Here is a 19556-nt window from a genome sequence, read left to right as displayed (position 1 = left end):
GGTACATGTGTATAAAGAATAGTATATCCACTGTCAGCAGTTCCAAATAGATTGAAATTCAGCAATTAAAATCAACATTTTGTCAAACTGTGAACCAAAATTGAATTCATATTGGCAGTTATACCCACTGAACTTTTGAAGTATTATATATATTTTCAAGCATGATTCTTGAGAATAGCTCTAACATTTTGGGGAGGAGGTGGGGGGATACGAAAACATCTTATTTCTGCTCTTGAGAGTCTTTGTTTAAATTCATCCTAACTATTCTTGCCTCATGGTCTTGTGAGTATCCAAAGTGGACACATTCCACCAGCTAAGGGTTTGCAGTTTAGACAGGGGTAATAGTCCCAGGCATGCTGGAAATAGTGACCTATTATTATTGAGAAGGGCCCTCTTTGACCCCTGTGATGGAGAGAATGGTGGACTCTATCTCTGTGGGGAGAAGCTCAGATTAATCTGTAATTACCTTGGGGTTCCAAATTTTGGGGCAAGAACTTCCTAGTTCTTAGTTTCTAGTCTTTTCCTCGATTAGACTCATAAATAAATAAGACTTTTAATCTTCTTATTACATATTGATCTAATGGAACCGCAAATTTGTTTTGAACATGACATGGTCATATGTGTTCCTTCCTAAGTCATTAGTTTTTTTGGCTGTCAGTGGTTATCACCTTGGACCCATTTTCCTTTTGGGAAAGGTTTGACCTCATTGTGAGTCCTTTTTGGGGGAGTTCCCTGGTTGCCTAGTGGTTAGGATTTGGGGCTTTCACCGCCATGGCCCGGGTTCAGTCCCTGGTCGGGGAACTGAGATCTCGCAAGCTGCATGGTGCAGCCAAAAATAAATAAATAAATCCATAAAAGAAAGCTTTAAGTCGTTCTTGATAATATGTAATCCTAACTACTAACCGGTTGTTAGTTGCTTGTCAAAACAGTCCAGCAAGAGTTCGTCTTGGTTCTGCTGGAAGATTTTTGTTCTCCACAATTGGACATATAAGAAGAGTGGAAGACTTTCCCCAGTTGTTAAGTGTTTATATATATATATTTATTTATTTATTTTATTTATTTTTATTTATGGCTGTGTTGTGTCTTTGTTTCTGCGTGCAGGCTTTCTCTAGTTGCGGCTAGCAGGGGCTACTCTTCATTGTGGTGCACAGGCTTCTCGTTGGAGTGGCTTCTCTTGTTGTGGACACGGGCTCTAGGTGCTCCTGTATGAAAACTCAGTCCAGTGAGCAGAGTACCAAGGTTCTGTGTGTTCTCTTGGCTCCCTAGGTTGAAGTGTGCTCCTTGTTTTTCCTTGATTCAGTAGCACCCTCGTGTTTTGCAGTGCTCTCTCTGGGTAGCCTTATCTAGGCCTCCAAACACATCCTAATCTTCTGACCCCCCGAGCCGGACTAGAAGATAAGGCCCCCTGGTGGTCCAGTGGTTAAGATTCTGTGTTTCACTGCTGGAGGCCTGGGTTCAGTTCCTGGTCAGGGAACTAAGATCTCACAAGCCTCACGGCCAAAAAGAAAAAGATTAGGCCCCCACCCAAGTCTTGATGTTCAGGGTTCTGTTTTGTAACTAGCTTACTCTCCTATTAACATTAAAATTAATATATGAACTACTTTCTGCGTCAGTAAACTTAGCTATGTAACATCCTTTTCAGGGACTGCATATCCTGTATCATTTCCTCAGAAAAAATTTACAGAGGTAGAATTGCTAGTTCAGTGCACCTTCTGAGGCTCTTTGATAGCCATGACCATTGTGCTTTAAAGGAGAATGTAGGGGCCAGAAAGACTGCCCAGAGACTTCTAAATTCTCCTTGCAATTAGGGCTCATTAGTTGCCGGGAAATTCAGAGATTTTAAACAGGGGTGTTTTTTGTTTGTTTTGTTTTTCTGGGTTTATACAAGAAGTCCAAGCCTGAGGTTTTCTACAAGTAACAGGCCTAACTAGAGGTGCACTTACCATGTATAGCCTCCTACAGCAGCTTGAGGAAACAAATCACATTAGGGAACCTAACAGCTCTTTTTCTTAAATTGGATGCTGGGTCGTTATTTACTGTAGATAGGATGGTTTCGCATAAGTTTCAAATCAAACTAATTTCTTTGAAGGGTCGTTAATGAAAACAAAGATCGAAAAATCAAGAGATCCAAGAAATCACTAAGACTATAAGAGTCTGAACTTAAAAGATGAAACAGAGAACCAAGAGGAAGAATTTGAAAGTCAAGCCTGGGCCTGCAATAGAGATGAATGTATGCATTTCTCAAAATGCAGAGCACTCTGAAAGAAACTACATTATAATTTGATTTCTTTTTTTTTTTCTTTCTAGGTATCTCATTCAGTTGCTAAACTTATATTAGTTAATTTCCACTGGCAAGTCGCAGAGATAATGGACAGGTAAGGTGTTTGGGGGAGGAAGAAGAGATGGCATTGCCCATAGCTCCTCTCTCTGCCTACCCGCCCAGTGATGATTATTGTTTATGTTTTGGAGAATGTCCTTACAGTGTGCAGATTATATTTTTAAAACACTGGATCATAGTATATAGCCTTTTTTTTCTCAGTATATGGTGAACATTTTCCCATGTTTTCAGCATATTCTTTCTACCCCAGTTTTAATGCTGGCACAGTATTTTATTATATAGATGTTCCATACTTTTCCAAACCCCTGTTGTTGTACAGTGAAGTTAGGTCAAATTTTTTATGCCATTGTTAATTTTTAATCAGTGCCCTTCTAGATAACACTTGACAGTATCTCCAGTTATTTCTTTCAGACACATCAAGTGAGAAATACATCATGACATAGTGCATATTACCTTCAGAGAAAAGGTCAGCTAGTTTACCCCGCACTTCCAGAACCAGAGCCCTTGAGGCACACAGCTTGGAGTCTCAGGTGTCCTGGAAGTTGTCAGGAGGAGGGGTTCCTCCTCCTTACACATCCTCTAAGGGGGTTCCTCTAAGAGGCATGTGCTTCTGTCTAGCTCAGGGTTTCTTATCCTAAGCACTGTTGATGTGTTGGGCTAGATAACTCTTTGTTGTGAAGGGACTGTTCTGTGAATTGTAGGAGGTTTGGAAGAATCTCCGGGGTCTACCTACTAGAAGTCCATAAATCAAAAATGCCTCCGGACTGCCAGCTAACTCCTGGAGAACAAAACTGCTCCTGCTGAGCAGTGCACTGGTCACTACCCCTGCTCTTTCACACCACAGTGAGTCTTCTTTCTCTGTATGGTGTGATTCTGTTGATCGGCAGAGGAAGATCATTATGCCTTTCCTTCTCTAGGCTAAGAAGGCCAAACTAGCCAGAGCAGCCCAGCCTGATCAGGAAAGAGCAAATGCATTCCTGGTTCACTAACTGCACTCTCACTGTCTATACTGAAGAGCTGAATACAGTTAGGTAGACTTCCAGATGAACTTCCCTGTCTGCACTGCTATCCAAAACTCTTGAACCACATAGGTTCCGGTAATGGGTATCTAGCACTGTCCAAACTCTCTAGCCTAACTTGGTGATGGAGACAATTTGGATAGCTATAAAGATACTAAGAATAGTAGTGTGAGAACTAGGAATAAAAATTAAAGTAGGCATTCTGACTAGGCAGAGTAAGGAAATCGTGTATATGAGATGTAGTTCTTCCCTGCTCAGATTCCTGGTGTCTTGGTAATGTGATTACCTGGACTTTGTGTGGCACTTTTATTGCCACATGATAACTGTTTTTATTTTTAAATGTATTTATGCCATACCTCATTCCAGAAAGGAATTAAATTATTATGAAATTTTTTTTCCCAAAAATGTGTGAGTGTGCACTCACATGCCATATGTATGATGTATATAGGTTTTAAAGATAAATAAAGCAAACAAAGAAACCCTCTGACCTTTACTCAGAAACCTCTGATGGCAATCCCTACCTGGCTACAATCCCTTCCTTCTCCAGGGTGACCAGTACCTTGAATTCGGTATTGATCATTTTCTTATTTATTCTTAAATTATATATCTTTTAGTTTTGTATGGTTTTAGAACTTTACAGGCATGGAATCATATCATATGTATTCTTCAACTTTTTAAATTAACAAGGTTGAACATCATGACATCTTATCCGTCCTCCTGTCAAAAACTATTTGTGAGCTTTTAGTTTTTTGCTGTTAAAAATAATGCAACTCTGAAAACTGTTGTACATGACTTATAGTGTCACATAATTTTTCTAGGGTTAAGTACAGAAAGTGAATTGCTCGTCTGTAGAGTATGTGTTACTTCAGCTTTACTAGATAATGCCAAAATGTTGTCCAAAGTGATTGTACCATGTTATATACCCACTAGTGGTGTATGAGTGTCAGAATTAAAGTTTTACAGTCTGGTGGGTGTAAATGGCATCTGGTTGTCTTTAATTTCAATGTCCAGGTTATTAAGGAGGTTGATCATTTTTTCCTATGTGATTTGTGCTTCCTCTTCTGTGAAATGCCTGTTATGTCTTTTGCCCATTTTTCTAATTGTTGTTTTTCATTTCAAATGGACGTTTAGGAGTTTTTGTTTTGTTTATTCTGAATATCAGTTCTTTACCAGTTGTATATGTATTGAATTATCTTTCAGTTTATAGCTTGGCTTTTCACTTTATCTTGTCTTCTGATGAACTGAAGTTTTTTTGGCTTGCGGGATCTCAGTTTCCTGACCAGGGATTGAACCTGGGCTACAGCAGTGAAAGCCTAGAATCCTGACCACTAGACTACCAGGGAATTCCCTGAATTGAAGTTCTTAAATGTAGCATACAGAGTTTTCCTTTATGCTTTGCTTTTTCTGTGTCTTGAAGATATCCTTTCCTATTCTGAAGACATAGAGATATTTGCTTGTAATTCCAGAAAGGGACTTAAAGCAGATATGGTCCTTCATAAGTATTTTTCTTATAGTTGAGTGCCTTTAGGACAGAGTTGTTATTCTTATACCAATTGAGAGCTAAAAAAATTGAAAAAGCAGAAAGTATTTGTAGTAAGGTAAAAAGCCAGCTTGGTTTTGCGAGAAGGTAGTTAAAAGACAAAGACACTTTAGTGTGACTGCAACACATGTTGGTCTATCCTGTTTTTGTTCAGAAGTAAAACTATTTGTCTTCAGGTTCTGATTCCCTTTACTTCTGCTTTTTGTTTTGTAGATACAAGTCTAATTGTGCTCAACTGCTCGTTGAGGCTCGAGTTCAGCCCAATCCGTCAAAACATGTGAGTGTCTCCTCCTTGAATAAGGCTTCTCCTGTTGCCCGTGGCTCTTTCTGTGGCTCACATTGTTATTGAGAACCATCTTGCCTTGTTTGTAGTGCAGTATGCCCATGATATTTGTTCCAGCATAGGCCTAAATCTTCCATTTCCATTATAGTTTGGAAATTTTCCTCATAGATGAGGAGTGAATCATTGCCTGCCCTCTCTAGCCTCACCTTTTTCCTTGCACTTACATACAGCCTGTACTCTATTCCTGCTGTGTTCTTGGTGTTCCCACTCACCACATGCCTCTTTGACTCTGCTTGTGCCTTCCCTGGTCTGGAATGTCCAGATTCTGTCCCCATCTCTGCTTGTGGAAATGGAACTCATCTTTAGAGACCCACATCCAAGCCATCGCTCACAAAACCTATCTCCTGGGACCACTCCCCTCCAAACTCCTCTAATTATATCTTTAAACCTTTACGTGTATGTTGTAGTAATTCACTCATATCTTTTCAGCTCCCCTATGCTTTTTAAGTTTAGGAATCAATGTATAGCAATTTCCTCTGTATCTGAGAGTTCAGTCAGCATTTGTCAAATGAATGAGGGCCATGTTAAAAGCACTCTCAGGAGGGAGAATTGGGGCTCAGATCACCACATAACTTCTTCAGTCTCTTAGGAGAAAATTTCTAGGAGAATACTGGACAAACATGAGAATACGGTCCTTTTCCTCAAGTTATTTTTTGTATTCCCAGTAAACTAACATGAACCTAATGTTAAACATATAGTGGACTTTTTCATTGGTTAGTGTTTTTGGCTGGGGTCCCCAGATTGTCTTTGCCAGTTTGTGTAGCATGGTATGGATTCTGGAGTTTAAGCTTTACAGTTATTTGCCCACAAACTAGAAGAGTTTCTTCCCTTGTAGAAGCCTTCCTCATCTCTCTAAATTAATTGTATGTGACATCTCTTTGGTATATTAAGGATGAGTTGTAACTCGGTAAAAACTGTAATACTGTATGTTTTGGACATATTGATATGGGAAAACCACTGTCTTTGACACGTAAAACTGCATCGTGAGCTGTTAGAGGCTCACACTCAGCCTCTAAGCACCTATATGGCTGGGTTTGTAGTACTTGTTGAGGAGCAACTCTGTGCTGTGCTGAATGAGGGCAGTTTTCAAAAGAAACCCAATAGTCTCGGAAAGAAGGTGGATTGAATGACCTCTAAGGACCTTGACAGTTCTGAAATCCTGGTCTTTTCAGCCTGATGTTATAAACTACTGTTAGTTCTCATTTCCATCTTCTCTCTGCCTCTCTAAATCCTAGTGATTCATCAAGCCTAGTTCAGTTACCACCTCCTTCAGAAAGCCTTCCTGATAATATGCTTTCTGCTCAAAACTGGAACTCGCAGAGTGCACACATTGCAATTGAATTCTGACACTTGTTGCGGGGTCAGAATTGCCTCCCATGGCTCATATCACTCTGCCTCTCCCCAGGTCCCCACAACCCATCCCCCTCACCACTGCGCAGTGTGTATGCAGTTTGTGCGGAAGGAAAACCTATTGTCTCTAGCCTGTCAGCACCAGTTTTGCCGCAGCTGCTGGGAGCAACACTGCTCAGTACTTGTCAAGGACGGCGTGGGTGTGGGTGAGTCTGCCATAGGATTTATAAAAGGCTGGCATGAAGTATTTAGCTTTAGCTCTGCCCTTTCAGGTTCTCAGGTCAACTGTTTTCTTGTGAGCCTAATTGAAGTTTTTATTGTCTGAACCATTGGTTTCCAAACACATCTGTCTGAACAATGGCAACGTTTAGACCTGAGCAAAATGAGAGAGTTAAGGCTAATGTTTGAGCATATATGTAAACGTTGGTGTGAATGCAAGGCTACCTTCTCTTGCCTTTTGGGAGAACTGTCCTTTAAGCTGCCTACCGTATCTATCTTGATTCTCAGAGTGGCAGCCATAACTCAGAAACACCTAGAGAGTTAGCTGTTATTTAGGAAATATAAGCACAAATCAAACTTGATGATCAGTTAAAGGAATATTTAACTATGACTTGATATTTGAAACTAAATCAGCATTACTTTAATTGTGTCTGCAAAATCTCATTGTATTGACGGTAATCACATGCATGTGATATTAAACATCACAGAACTAAATTGTTAGTTAATAACCCTATAGGATTTTTTTTTTTTTTTTTTTTTTTTTTTTTTGTGGTACGCGGGCCTCTCACTGTTGTGGCCTCTCCCGTTGCAGAGCACAGGCTCCAGACGCGCAGGCTCAGCAGCCATGGCTCACGGGCCCAGCCGCTCCGCGGCATGTGGGATCTTCCTGGGCCGGGGCACGAACCCGTGTCCCCTGCATTGGCAGGCGGACTCTCAACCACTGCGCCACCAGGGAAGCCCACCCTATAGGATATTTTAAACAGTTTTGTTTTTTATTGGTGCTGTTTGTGATATATATGATTTAATTTGTTTTGTTTTTGTTGGGGTTTTTTTGGTGGCTCTGTGCGGCTTATGGGATCTTAGTTCCCCGACCAGGGCTCTGGCAGTGAGAATGCCGAGTTCTGACCACTGGACCATCAGGGAATTCCCTATCCTATTTAATTTGGAATAATATTTTAGTTGCATCACTGTGCAAATATATTAATTTCTCTCTTCTTTGAATAAATTCTGATGCTTTAGGGGTTCCTTACATAGAATCTGAATTTGTTGGTTGAACTCAGCAAATATATTATCGCTGTGTCTTCTGCGATACAGTTGTCCATCAGGTTATCTTTGTTCAACAGGTGTCTCTTGCATGGCTCAGGACTGCCCGCTTCGAACACCAGAGGACTTTGTGTTTCCATTGCTGCCCAATGAAGAATTGAGAGACAAATACAGACGCTACCTCTTCAGGGACTATGTGGAGGTATGCCCAGCCCCTGTTGTGCCCTCTGTCTTCCCAGGCCTGCTTTTCATCAGATGCTTACCAGTTACTTTATAGACTAGACTGCCAGTAGATGCTTTTGTTTGAAGAAAGAGCTCCATGGCTTTAAAACAGTTTGAAAACTACTAGAGTGCTAGTGAATCCCAGGTCTGTTGCTTCCTTGTTATATATCCCTTGACCCATTATTTTACCTCTCTGAGCCTTGGTTTTCTCTTGTAGAATGGTCAGGCATCCCCACCTTATACAGAGTTGCTTAAACAAGCTGTTGTATGTCAGGGGATAAACACAAGTCAGGCATATCTCAGGAGTTGCTGTTCTGTTCAGTTCACTGTGTGGTTCAGCACAAAGAAGAGGTGTTGCTTTTCGGGCAATTGGAAAACTTGTTCAGGTTTTCAGCATGGTCAGTTTTGCAGTCCTTCCCCTCTATTGCGCTACCTGTTCAGGCTTGTTGGTTCCATGCAGCATAATTTTCATCTTTGTCTTTCATGCCCAAGCTTATTGGATTGATTGACGGTCTGGGTTGTCTCATGCACATGCCACAGGAAAAGCAATGCCTTATTCCTTGTGCTGTTTTCTGCCTTTGGTAGATGCCTGAGGGTCATTGAGCCCCTCAGAGTCTTATGCACAGCTGAGTGGTCTGTGTTCCTTTCCAGCCCTGGTCCCTATGCCCTTTCATTTCAGAGACACACTTCTGTATTCCATTTTGTCATGTAATCTTAGAGCATTCTAGTGAGTTGCTACCCAGTTTAAGCTAAGCATTCAAAGGTCATTTTCAGGGATCTCCCTGGTGGTCCAGTGGTCAAGAATCTGCCTTCCAATGCAGGGGATTCGGGTTTGATCCCTGGTTGGGGAACTAAGATCCCACATGCCGCGGGGCAACTAAGCCTGTGTGCTCTGGAGCCTGTGCGCCACAACTAGAGAGATGCCCACATGCTGCAACGAAGAGCCCACACACCGCAACGAAAGATCCTGCATGCCACAGCGAAGATCCCACGTGCCGCAACTAAGACCCGACGCAGCCAAATAAATAAATATTAAAAACAAGCAAACAAACAAAGGTCATTTGCACTACCTGCCTAGTGTCTGGTCTTCACAACATCCATCTTGAATTCCTGTAGCCCCTTGATATAAGTCATCAGCTGGAAGAACAGAAGGTGTTTGAGTACTCAGGGAGTTCTAATTTGGAGGCACCAACTAGGGGATGTCCTCATCATTCCTCCCCTTGGTGTGTTCACAGAGTCACTACCAGCTCCAGCTGTGCCCTGGTGCAGACTGCCCCATGGTTATCCGGGTACAGGAGCCCAGAGCTCGCCGAGTACAGTGCAATCGGTGCAACGAGGTCTTCTGGTAAGAGTGAGTGTGGGTGCTGAGCAGCCCTGGGCTTGTGCCTTCACCTGCTCTAAAGCATCACTGCTGTTGCTCTTGTGAGGGTGGGGCTGGGAGAGGCAGGGTCGTTGAGCCAGAAGAGCAGCTCTGTTCCACGTGGGCAGGGTTTGTACCTAGCATCTCATGTTCCATGAGATGTTTGATAATAGTCAGTCTGGAGACAAGAAAGGGGCACAGATTCTTGGGGAATGTGCTGTGGTTTATGCTGCTGAGACTCATGGCCCAGAGACTGCATGTCTGTATGGGTGTGTATCTACCTGCACAGATAATTCACATACTACTGTATTTGAAAGCAACAACCATCAACGTTTTAATCTTTCTCTTGGCCTTTCTGCTAATTTTATAACACTATAATCCATAAATGTGTTTATATTTACCTGGGGTTTACTCTATTCAGTAGACATGATGGGAATAGCTAAAGTATACTGAAGGCTTACCAGAGGAAATGCTCTGTCCTGATCATTTTACCTTCATTATCACAACAACTGTGTATGATTGTACTGTTGTTACTCTTATGTTATAGGTGAGGAAATTGAGGTGCAAGGTAATGGCAGAGCCATAATTTAGGTCCAGACCTGTCCCCAATTCATGCCTCCCTGGAAAATTCATGGTGGGGCTTCAGAGAAAGTACGTAGAAAATGTGGTATGTGTGCATATGTGCCTGCCTTTCAAGATGTTGTTGAGGGAGTCTGTGATTCACCAAAGGTTAAGAACCACTCATGTGGTTGCTTTCCATCCTTTGTGTCCTGCATTATTTCTTTTCCCTGGGACATGTGTTAGACTACCTGCCTGAGAGCCTTTATCCATAACGTTGTGTTGGCTTGGACAAAAGGGAAATTAAAAACATGGGAGCCTGGCCTGATGAATGTTGGAGTGTTTTTCTTTTCTGATTTTAAGTTTCAAGCATTGTCAGATGTATCATGCCCCCTACAGATTGCACAAGTGCTGGCATTGTGCATCCTGTGTGCACATCTGACTTGGAGATAAGCCAAGGCTCCCAGAACTGGATCTCATTCCTGCCTTGGGCCTGAGTTGAGGTATCTTAGAATGCATCCCCATGCCCTTTGGGAAGCTGAATTCTGAATGTGATATCCTGTCAGGAAGGATTGACACCACATAAGATATTTCAAACAAACATTTCATTTGGGTTTATTGAGAGAAATTCACACAGTACTTCAGTATAATCCTGGGTAAGAAAAGGTCTCAGATGCCTTAATAGGTGACGTTACCTCTTTGAAAAGCTCTAATTCAGGATCTGTTGGCTTGGACAGAAGGAAAATGAAGAACACAGGATCTGACCTAACAATTATCTTTTCTGGTTTTAAGTTTCAAGTGTCGTCAGATGTATCACGCCCCCACAGACTGCGCCACAATTCGGAAATGGCTCACGAAGTGTGCAGACGACTCTGAAACAGCCAACTACATTAGTGCTCACACTAAAGACGTAAGGACTGTATCTTACCTGTCATGGATCTGCCCTCCTTAGTGCTACCCAGGGCCTTGCCCAGGAGATGTACCATCTGAGAGCAGAACAGGGCTCTTGATGGAGGCTCTTGATCAGGGCCTCAGGGCTCTTGATGGAGGCTGCCCAGATCTGGCAGAGTTTGTAGCAATTTATCATAGTGTGCACCGAGTGCATTTATTTTAATAAATTGCTGAAATGCTTGGAGAAGTTTGACCCTTAGGAAAACTAATTAGAAGAAGACTAGGTTTTATTGAATGCTTCCCAAGCTTTAACAGCCCTGGGAGGGAGGTAGTTGATAGCCACACATAATAAATAGCAGAACTCTAATGCAAGCCCAAGCCTGCCCAATTCTCATTCTGGAACCTTCCCATGGGAAAGCATGGCCTGTAGCCCCTTGAGTTCTGTACGACTCAGCACTCAAGGCTGTACCCTGTGCCAGTCACACGCTGAGTTGATGCACCCACAAGCACAGCTGTGACCATGACATCATTAAGCATAGTCCTTTTCATGGCGATGGAAGAGCACAGCATCAGACTGATCTCTGCATTGCTGCCTGGGGTTGCTGGCATCTCTCAAATGAGAGCGAGCTTTAGAGGTTATTTCCTTGGCCTCTCCTGGAAGCAGAAGTTCAGGCAAGCTGATGAGGACTTGGTCCAGTGTGGCAGCTCTTACACTGCTTTGGCATTCCTCCCAAGCAGGCAAGCTCTCTACTGACTCAGCTTGTGCTTAATCTGAGCGGCCTCGTGGCAGGGACAGATGGTGCTTGGAGTGTTTCAGAGCCAAACATGCTGACCTCATTTCCTTGAATTGCTGTTCCAGCCTCAGCGACCCGCCACATTTAAGTGAGATGCTCCTCCCCAGAAGTGCTCGCACGATGAGCTACTGGGCACGGGTGCCGGGAGCTTTGTGTAATATGTCTTAGAACCGGCCTGATGGTGCATGAGCCTAATGGCACCCTTCTGTCTCCTCAGTGTCCCAAGTGCAACATCTGCATCGAGAAGAACGGAGGCTGCAATCACATGGTGAGCAGACGCCTGTACGTTTTGCTTATGTGACATGGAACCTTTGGTCAGCGTGCTCTTAACATGTTCTCTTCTGTTTCCCTCTGACAGCAATGCTCCAAGTGTAAACACGGTGAGTCCCAGGCTTGATGTACAAGGCCCAGTGGCACAGTCTCTTGTTTCTTGTGCATGGGTCTCCACTGCTTATTTAGTGAGTGCTTTTGTGGTGAAGTGATAAAACAGAGGGCAGCCTCAGTCATTTATAGTCATGATAACCAGATTAAAGCATTTATTGATTTATTTTTTCGGTCCCTTTTATAATCCCACTGCCGTCTCACTGACGCATGTAGTCAGAAGTCAAGTTTGGGGTGACTATTAGGCCCTCGTGAATCCTCAGTCATCCAAGAAGAAGGTTTTAGTGTGTTCTTTTCATTTTTGGCAAGGCAGGTAAGTAGCATGGGGCTTATCTGGGCTGCCTTACAGATACCTTTTAAGCAGGCTGTACATGGTTTTACTGGAGGCAGTAAAATAATAGTTTTCCTCTGAGGTTTTATATATATATATGTATATATATATATATTTACTTATTTATTTTTGGCTGCGTTGGGTCTTTGTTGCTGTGCGTGTGCTTTCTCTAGTTGTGGCAAGTGGGGGCTACTCTTTGTTGCAGTGCGTGGGCTTCTCATTGCAGTGGCTTCTCCTGTTGTGGAGCACGGCCTCTAGGCGCACAGGCCTCAGTAGTTGTGGCTCGCGGGCTCTAGAGCTCAGGCTCAGTAGTTGTGGTGCACGGACTTAGTGGCTCCGTGGCATGTGGGAACTTCCTGGACCAGGGCTCGAACCCGTGTCCCCCTGCGTTGGCAGGTGGATTCTTAACCACTGTGCCACCAGGGTAGTCCTCCTCTGAGGTTTTATAAAGTTTTCAGAGGGGGTTTTGGCCTTTCAGGCCTCCGTCATCTATCAGTTGTAGGTTACATAGAACCTGTTGGTTTTGCTTTCCTTTCCTGCCAGATCAAGTAAAGAAATAAAATTCCTTTGGGTAGAAAATATGTCTAGATAGGTTTCTTTTTTTTTTTTTTTTTTTTTTTTTTTTGGGGGGGTACGCGGGCCTCTCACTGTTGTGGTCTCTCCCGTTGCGGAGCAGAGGCTCGGGACGCGCAGGCTCAGCGGCCATGGCTCACAGGCCCAGCCGCTCCGCGGCATGTGGGATCTTCCCGGACCGGGGCACGAACCCGTGTCCCCTGCATCGGCAGGCGGACTCTCAACCACTGCGCCACCAGGGAAGCCCTAGATAGGTTTCTTACACAGCTGCTTAGATGCCGACCAGGAGGCCATGAGAGTTTCTCTTTGTAAGAGCCTGACTTATGATATTCCTGTGTTCTCCCAGGAGCACACTGTAATCAGAGTAGACGAGGCAAGGTTTTAAACTGGAGTGGTGACCCTGAAGTGTAGAATGAAGATAGGCCGAGGGTAGTGGCACATTTCCTCAGTGATATCACACCCTAGCTTTTCTGCATGTTTGAATGAGAGGGACATATATGATCCACTTAGAACAGTGCACAAGACATACGTACAGTTTAAAGAGAAATGACAAAGTGAACACGCGAGTACCCACCACATTCCTAGTACTGAGGAAGTCCTCTGTGTGTCCCTCCTCAGTCATAGTCTCCCCATCCCTTACTGCCCAGAGTTAACTTCCGTCCCTCACATTGCTGTATAGTTTTACTACCTGTACACGCAACCCTAAGCAATGTAGTAGTATTTAAAACAGTAGCAAATACAACCTAGCTGACTGAGGAGAAAGCAATATTGCCACTGTTCAATGAAGCCTCCTAGGAGAAGAGAAGTGAACGACCTCTGGGTCTCTTGATTTGGCTTTAGCTTTAACTTCTCCAGATTTTACAGAAGTCCCTTTTGGGAAGTCATTGAGCCAACTTATGGAGTGATTCCTGGGAAACAGGGTTTACCACTGTCGGGGTCTCTGGCAGAGACAGAACATAGAACTGTGGTTGGCCCCTCTCCATTAAGTCACAATAATTGTTCGGATGTATAGCATCCATAGGGGATCTTTATTTTTCCCTCTTTGCTTCCTCAGTATGGAAACAGAGTCATAATTCTGGGTATGCACTATTGGGTAGGTTTTATGAAAATGTGCTTTTTCTTTTTTTTGGCCTCATTATATGGCTTGTGGGATCTTAGATCCCCCACCTGGGATTGAACCTGGGCCACGGCAGTGAAAGCACCGAGTCCTAACCAGTGGACTGCCAGGGAATTCCCATAAAAATGTGCTGTTTAAGACAGAAGAAAAGGGGGAAAAGTCTTTCTTTCCAGTTTCATGTACAACACCTAGGACAGGTGTTGAGAGTGGGACATAGTCAGGAGGGCACATGTGTTTTCTGAATGACCAGGTGGGCTTCAGTTGGACAAGTTTCTGCTTGTCACAGAGGCATTGGCACAGCAGACCAGTGGCCTTGTACAGTCAGCATCTGCTTGTGTTGGATTAAACGGCACAAAGCATATGTGTTCATGAAACTGAGACTATCCGTAGGCTGTTGTTCACATCAGCAAGGACAGGCTTACAGGGACAGTGGAATGTGACAGGGATGAGAGGTATACATTCCCTCTGTAAAGAGTCACCCTTGGAGAGTTCTGGATAGGTGACCCCCCCACCCCCCACCCAGAGCAGGATCTGTTTTCCTGCTTTGCCTATGACTTTGGAGGAATGTGGGCTTGTCTCGTGTGTGTAAATACTTCTTTCTCTATTCTGTGTAGACTTCTGCTGGATGTGTCTAGGAGATTGGAAGACCCACGGCAGCGAGTACTATGAGTGCAGTCGGTACAAGGAGAACCCTGACATTGTCAATCAGAGCCAGCAAGCCCAGGCCAGGGAGGCCCTCAAGAAGTATTTGTTCTACTTTGAGAGGGTAGGCATCCAGAAGCCTGGAGGGTGGGCTTCTTCCATTTGGCCTGCTGGGTGAAATTCCCAGTGACTGGTAGCCACAGCCAGCATGCTCACACAGAAGTCAGGAAGTGGAACTCCTGCAGTGGCCTGTGTGGTGCCTCCATAGATATGGCTTTCAGGCTCCACAGGGCGGCCACAGCTAACAAGGAAGGACATGCTGACCTTGTTTGAATGATGAATTGAAGGATAATGAAGGATCATCAGACAGTCTTTTCCATCCAGTGCCATGTTTGTTGTTTGTTTTTAATTGAGGTATAACTGACTGACAGTATTATATAATTTTCAGGTGTACAACATAGTGATTCATAATTTTTAAGGGTTATACTCCATTTATAGTTATTATAAAATGTTGGTTATATTCCCTGTGCTGTACAGTATATCCTTGTAGCTTATTTTACACATAGTAGTTTGTATCTCTTAATCCCCTACCCCTATCTTGCCCCTCCCCCTAATCCAGTGCCATCTTAATAGTCAGATTCAGAGGGCAGTTCATCCCAGGAAGACCCTTCAGAAGCCCGGACATTTGGTTTCTAAGCACAAGAGACCTGTAGTTACCTAGTTTTGCTTCATCCTCAGGGCTCGAGTCCTATTGCCGCAGCGGGGTAGAGTGATATGGCAGGCAGACAGCTGCTCTGGACAGGGTTGGTAGTGTGGACTGAGGAAGCCCCCCTCCTGCAATCCCAAGGATACACAGTCCCCATCAGCTAGATGAGGCTGTGGCCATTCTGAACTCCTTTTGGATCTCCACCTTCCTGGGACTCCTGCAGCTTTCTCCCTCCTCTGAACCCTGTAGTGGGAGAACCACAACAAGAGCTTGCAGCTGGAGGCACAGACATACCAGCGGATTCACGAGAAGATTCAGGAGAGGGTCATGAATAATCTGGGGACATGGATCGACTGGCAGTACCTACAGAATGCTGCCAAGCTCTTGGCCAAGGTTTGTACCCCCTCACTCTTCCAGCCCTGTCAGGCCCAGACCTCTGAGGGTGGGAGGCACTGTAGGGGGCAGGGGGCTCAGCACCCTGTGCAGTCCTGCATGCTCCTGCTTATGGGTCCACATTTTGCTGGGCTGTGCCCACTGAGGACCCAGCCCTCTGTGGATGTCCAGGGGATTTTAAGAAGAGTATTCCAGTGCCTCGGCCTGCAGGGAAAGAACTGCAGGGAAAACTAGAGCCCTTTTCTTCTTTTGTCCCATCCATGCATCACTCAAAGGAAAATAAGAGATTGTCTTTGGACAAGTATTGAGATAGATGTGTGGACTCTGATGTCCGACTCGAGGGAAGAGCCGTTGAGGCAGCTGCTGGTAATAAATCACAGTGTGGAAAAGGAACTGTGGGTGTTCTGTGACCATTTTTGTTTCAGTTTTTGCCATGTTGTCCCCCAATTCATCTTTTATTTGCCTTGGCCTCATTTCTTTCAGGCCCATACCCGTTGAGCCAGGCTAATTTGCATGGTGGGGTAGAACTGTAAAAGCCACCTGAGATCCATGTAGTTAGGGTCATAGATAACAGGTCCCTTCTCTTCTCTATTGCAGTGTCGATACACCCTGCAGTACACGTACCCATATGCATACTACATGGAGTCTGGACCCAGGAAGAAGCTGGTAAGGCAAAGCGATTCTTCTTCTCTGCTCTCTTAGCTTCAGAGCTGCCCTTCTCTACCTGCACTTTGCAGGAGAGCAAGGACCAGATGCCTGGTTATTGGGAGGGCAAAATCAAAACTGGCAATTGTAAAATTTTATTTCTCCCCTAGGCATTTCCAAAGTAGATCTCAGGTGCTGGTATTTTGTGTAATAGGAAGGCAGATATACTGAAGCCAGTGAACAACTATATTTTTGGGGTGACTGGCTGAAAATGTCTGTTGCCACTTGGGAGCCAGTGCCCATGCTTTGGGAGGATGTGCAGCTTGCATGTTCCTAAATAATGGACATTTTTTGCATCTTGGTTTAATTTTCATCTTAGATGTTGGGTTGTTTCCCCCCAATTATAAAGTAATTCACACTTATTGTTTAAATGTTGAAAAACTTAGAAAAACATTTACATCATTTATCATCCCACCAGAAAGAAATGACAGCTGTTAGTGTTTTCCAGCCTTTTAAAATTAATATTATTTCTATAATCAAGGTTATATATGTAACATTTTTTTGTTACAACTAATTGTTTTTGCAGCTGTTGTTATTTACCCAGCTGGAAAATGCCATTTTGTAATAGTTGCATAAATGTTCCAGTATATGATTGTACCAACATTTGGGGCATTTATTGTTTCTGTTTTTCACTATCATAAATAAGACATTGGGAAACCTCTTTGTGCAACTGATTTGTGCAGCGGGTATATAATTACTAAGTCAAATGGTTTGAAAAATTTTAAGACTCTTGATTTTCAGAAGGGCTGAAAAAATGAAGTATTCAGTGAATACAGTGTCTGTGAATATCCACTTTGACTTGTTCTTGTAGCATCCATTTCACTGTATGTTGGGAGCATTCTCTGCAGTGGCTTAAGTTCTTCCCTTTTCTTTGGGGGTGGAGGGTGAGTGTGGCCTTGCCACATGGCTTTACTCCATAGGTAGCCTTTTTTTTTTTTTTTTTTTTTTTTGCGGTACACGGGCCTCTCACTGTTGTGGCCTCTCCCACTGCAGAGCACAGGCTCCGGACACGCAGGCTCAGCGGCCACGGCTCACGGGCCCAGCCGCTCCGCGGCATGTGGAATCTTCCCAGACCGGGTCACGAACCTGTGTCCTCTGCATCGGCAGGCGGACTCTCAACCACTGTGCCACCAGGGAAGCCCCATAGGTAGCCTTTTGATTGGATTCTGGCTCTGGGTACAGGAAGTAGCACTGCTCTCTGAGGACAGTATCAGAGACAGGGTTGTCTATAGCTCATGCGAGCCTGAGGTGCTGCATCTGCCCCTCCCATCTGCAGGCCCTGCCCCGGCTACAGCCCCTTCTCCTTTTGACCCTCCTGCTCTACCCATACAGTTTGAATACCAGCAGGCTCAGCTGGAGGCTGAGATCGAAAACCTGTCATGGAAGGTGGAGCGTGCAGACAGCTATGACAGAGGGGTAAGTGCTGTCCTCTTGGATCCTCTGGCAGGCAAGGGAGGGCTGGTGTGGTAATAGGTAACATGGTAGTTGGCATGTGGACTGGAGGCTGCTGCTGAGAAGGGTGGGAAGGTCAGTGCTTTTGACTTCTTGGAGTCCGTGGCAGGGGGGGCAGGGGTGGGGTGGCTTTAGCTGCTCCCTGCTCATGGGACTGGGCCATGCAAGCACCTATGTTGCTTCCTTGGTGCAGGACTTAGAGAACCAGATGCACATAGCAGAGCAGCGGAGGAGAACCCTGCTGAAGGATTTCCATGACACCTAGGTTGGGACATGGACGTGCCAGAGTGAGGAAGATGTGGCTGTGAGGTCTCCCGGCTGCTGTACTGCATGCTGCAGGCTCTGCCTTTCACAACCCCAGGCAACAGCCAGGGCACCACTCCTGAGAGACACTGGCCACACACCTCTTAGTCGATTTCTGTTTTTTTTTTTTTCCCTCATCTTTTGCTTTTTGTTTTTCCCAGGGTAGAGGCCATGTTGAATTGGCCTCTTCTCAGGACCTTTAATTCCCCCTGGATGGTTGTTGGGAGGGAGGGAAAGTTTTTTCTGAATGACTATTAATAGGATTAGATCATTACAACTTATAATTTTCAAAGGTTGTACAATTATACAAAAAAGAGGGGGCAAACAAACCATAGAATTACACAGAACCCTTTTTAAAAATAAATTGGCATTGGAGTGTTTTAACCTCTAGCTATTTTACTTAGAATGTAACATATGCTGCCCGCTCACCTTGCCTCAGAATCTCTACTGCAAGAGGGCCCCAGTGGTCTTTGCTTGCCAGATTCATATGTGTTTGGCCACAGCTAGAGTCCCAAGGGAAGAGCATGGGTGGCAGATGGTGGGAAATTAAGTTGGCCTGAGTTATAGGCATGGAGCGCAGGGAATCACATCGTGCCTCCTGTCTGGTCCTTGTAGACCCTTTTGTGGTCAGGTGCACTGCCTTACGTTGGCAGTGAGGAGACAATACAGAATGGAGTCTTGCCATGGGGTGTCATCCTGTCTGATGGCACTGTGTGTCTGTGGACTCATCTTAATTCTTGAAAGTGAGCTTTACCTGGGTCTGGCTACTCAGGCCAGAGCCCACAGCAGAACATGTAGGTGGGCTTGTGGCCCTCCAGACCAGGGGATGTGAGTTCAGCACAGTTTTCTTTTGTTTTCTAAAGATAGAGATCCACTTTTAAAGGGGATTGTTGCCCCAAATAAATTTGTTTTAACTTGGTTCCTTCTTTTGTGCCAGTGTTCCCGTGGTGTGACTCTGACCAGGTTCACACACAGCCATACCTGACACTGTCCTGCTACACTTTCCTCTGGTGAACGTTAGGGTCAGAGTTCAGCATGGTCCTCCCAAGGACGGACTCTGGTCTGCCTGGCTCAGGGACCTTGTTTGCACAAATTGTTTTCATGTTAACCTGGAGTGTATGTCTCCATTACCCACTCTAGGGGTTGGTTGCGCTCCCCCTTGCCTGGTTTCAGCTATTGGAGGACAGCACCTCTAGGGTCTGGGAGTCTGAGGCCAGCACGGTTCTTGATTTGTGGTCCCAGCTCCTGTACCACAAGGGGCGGGCCAGGGAAAAA

At 44.6% G+C, this 19556-nt stretch overlaps 1 protein-coding gene across 9 annotated transcripts in view; it reads left to right on the top strand.

Moving 5' to 3' along the window:
- The window catches only part of ARIH2 (ariadne RBR E3 ubiquitin protein ligase 2), a 45604-nt gene extending 26402 nt beyond the window's left edge, over positions 1-19202 (top strand). For 7 of the 9 annotated variants that reach the window (XM_032647695.1, XM_032647694.1, XM_032647689.1 and 4 more), the window contains 13 exons: positions 2308-2375; positions 5111-5174; positions 6646-6796; positions 7934-8055; positions 9311-9420; positions 10786-10903; positions 11896-11946; positions 12037-12058; positions 14695-14846; positions 15678-15821; positions 16419-16487; positions 17859-17942; positions 18172-19202. In XM_032647695.1, the coding sequence (XP_032503586.1) occupies positions 2368-2375; positions 5111-5174; positions 6646-6796; positions 7934-8055; positions 9311-9420; positions 10786-10903; positions 11896-11946; positions 12037-12058; positions 14695-14846; positions 15678-15821; positions 16419-16487; positions 17859-17942; positions 18172-18243 (1167 nt within the window). In that variant the 5' untranslated portion in view covers positions 2308-2367 and the 3' untranslated portion in view covers positions 18244-19202. Of the gene's footprint in view, positions 1-2307; positions 2376-5110; positions 5175-6645; positions 6797-7933; positions 8056-9310; positions 9421-10785; positions 10904-11895; positions 11947-12036; positions 12059-14694; positions 14847-15677; positions 15822-16418; positions 16488-17802; positions 17943-18171 lie in introns of all 9 variants that reach the window. The other 2 variants (XM_032647690.1, XM_032647696.1) reach the window with 2 other exon arrangements.
- The last annotated feature ends 354 nt before the right edge of the window (positions 19203-19556 follow it).

The sequence above is a fragment of the Phocoena sinus genome, chromosome 11, assembly GCF_008692025.1.
Source record: "Phocoena sinus isolate mPhoSin1 chromosome 11, mPhoSin1.pri, whole genome shotgun sequence".
Classification (NCBI taxonomy): Eukaryota; Metazoa; Chordata; class Mammalia; order Artiodactyla; family Phocoenidae; genus Phocoena; species Phocoena sinus.
This window is presented reverse-complemented; position numbering and strand designations above follow the sequence as displayed.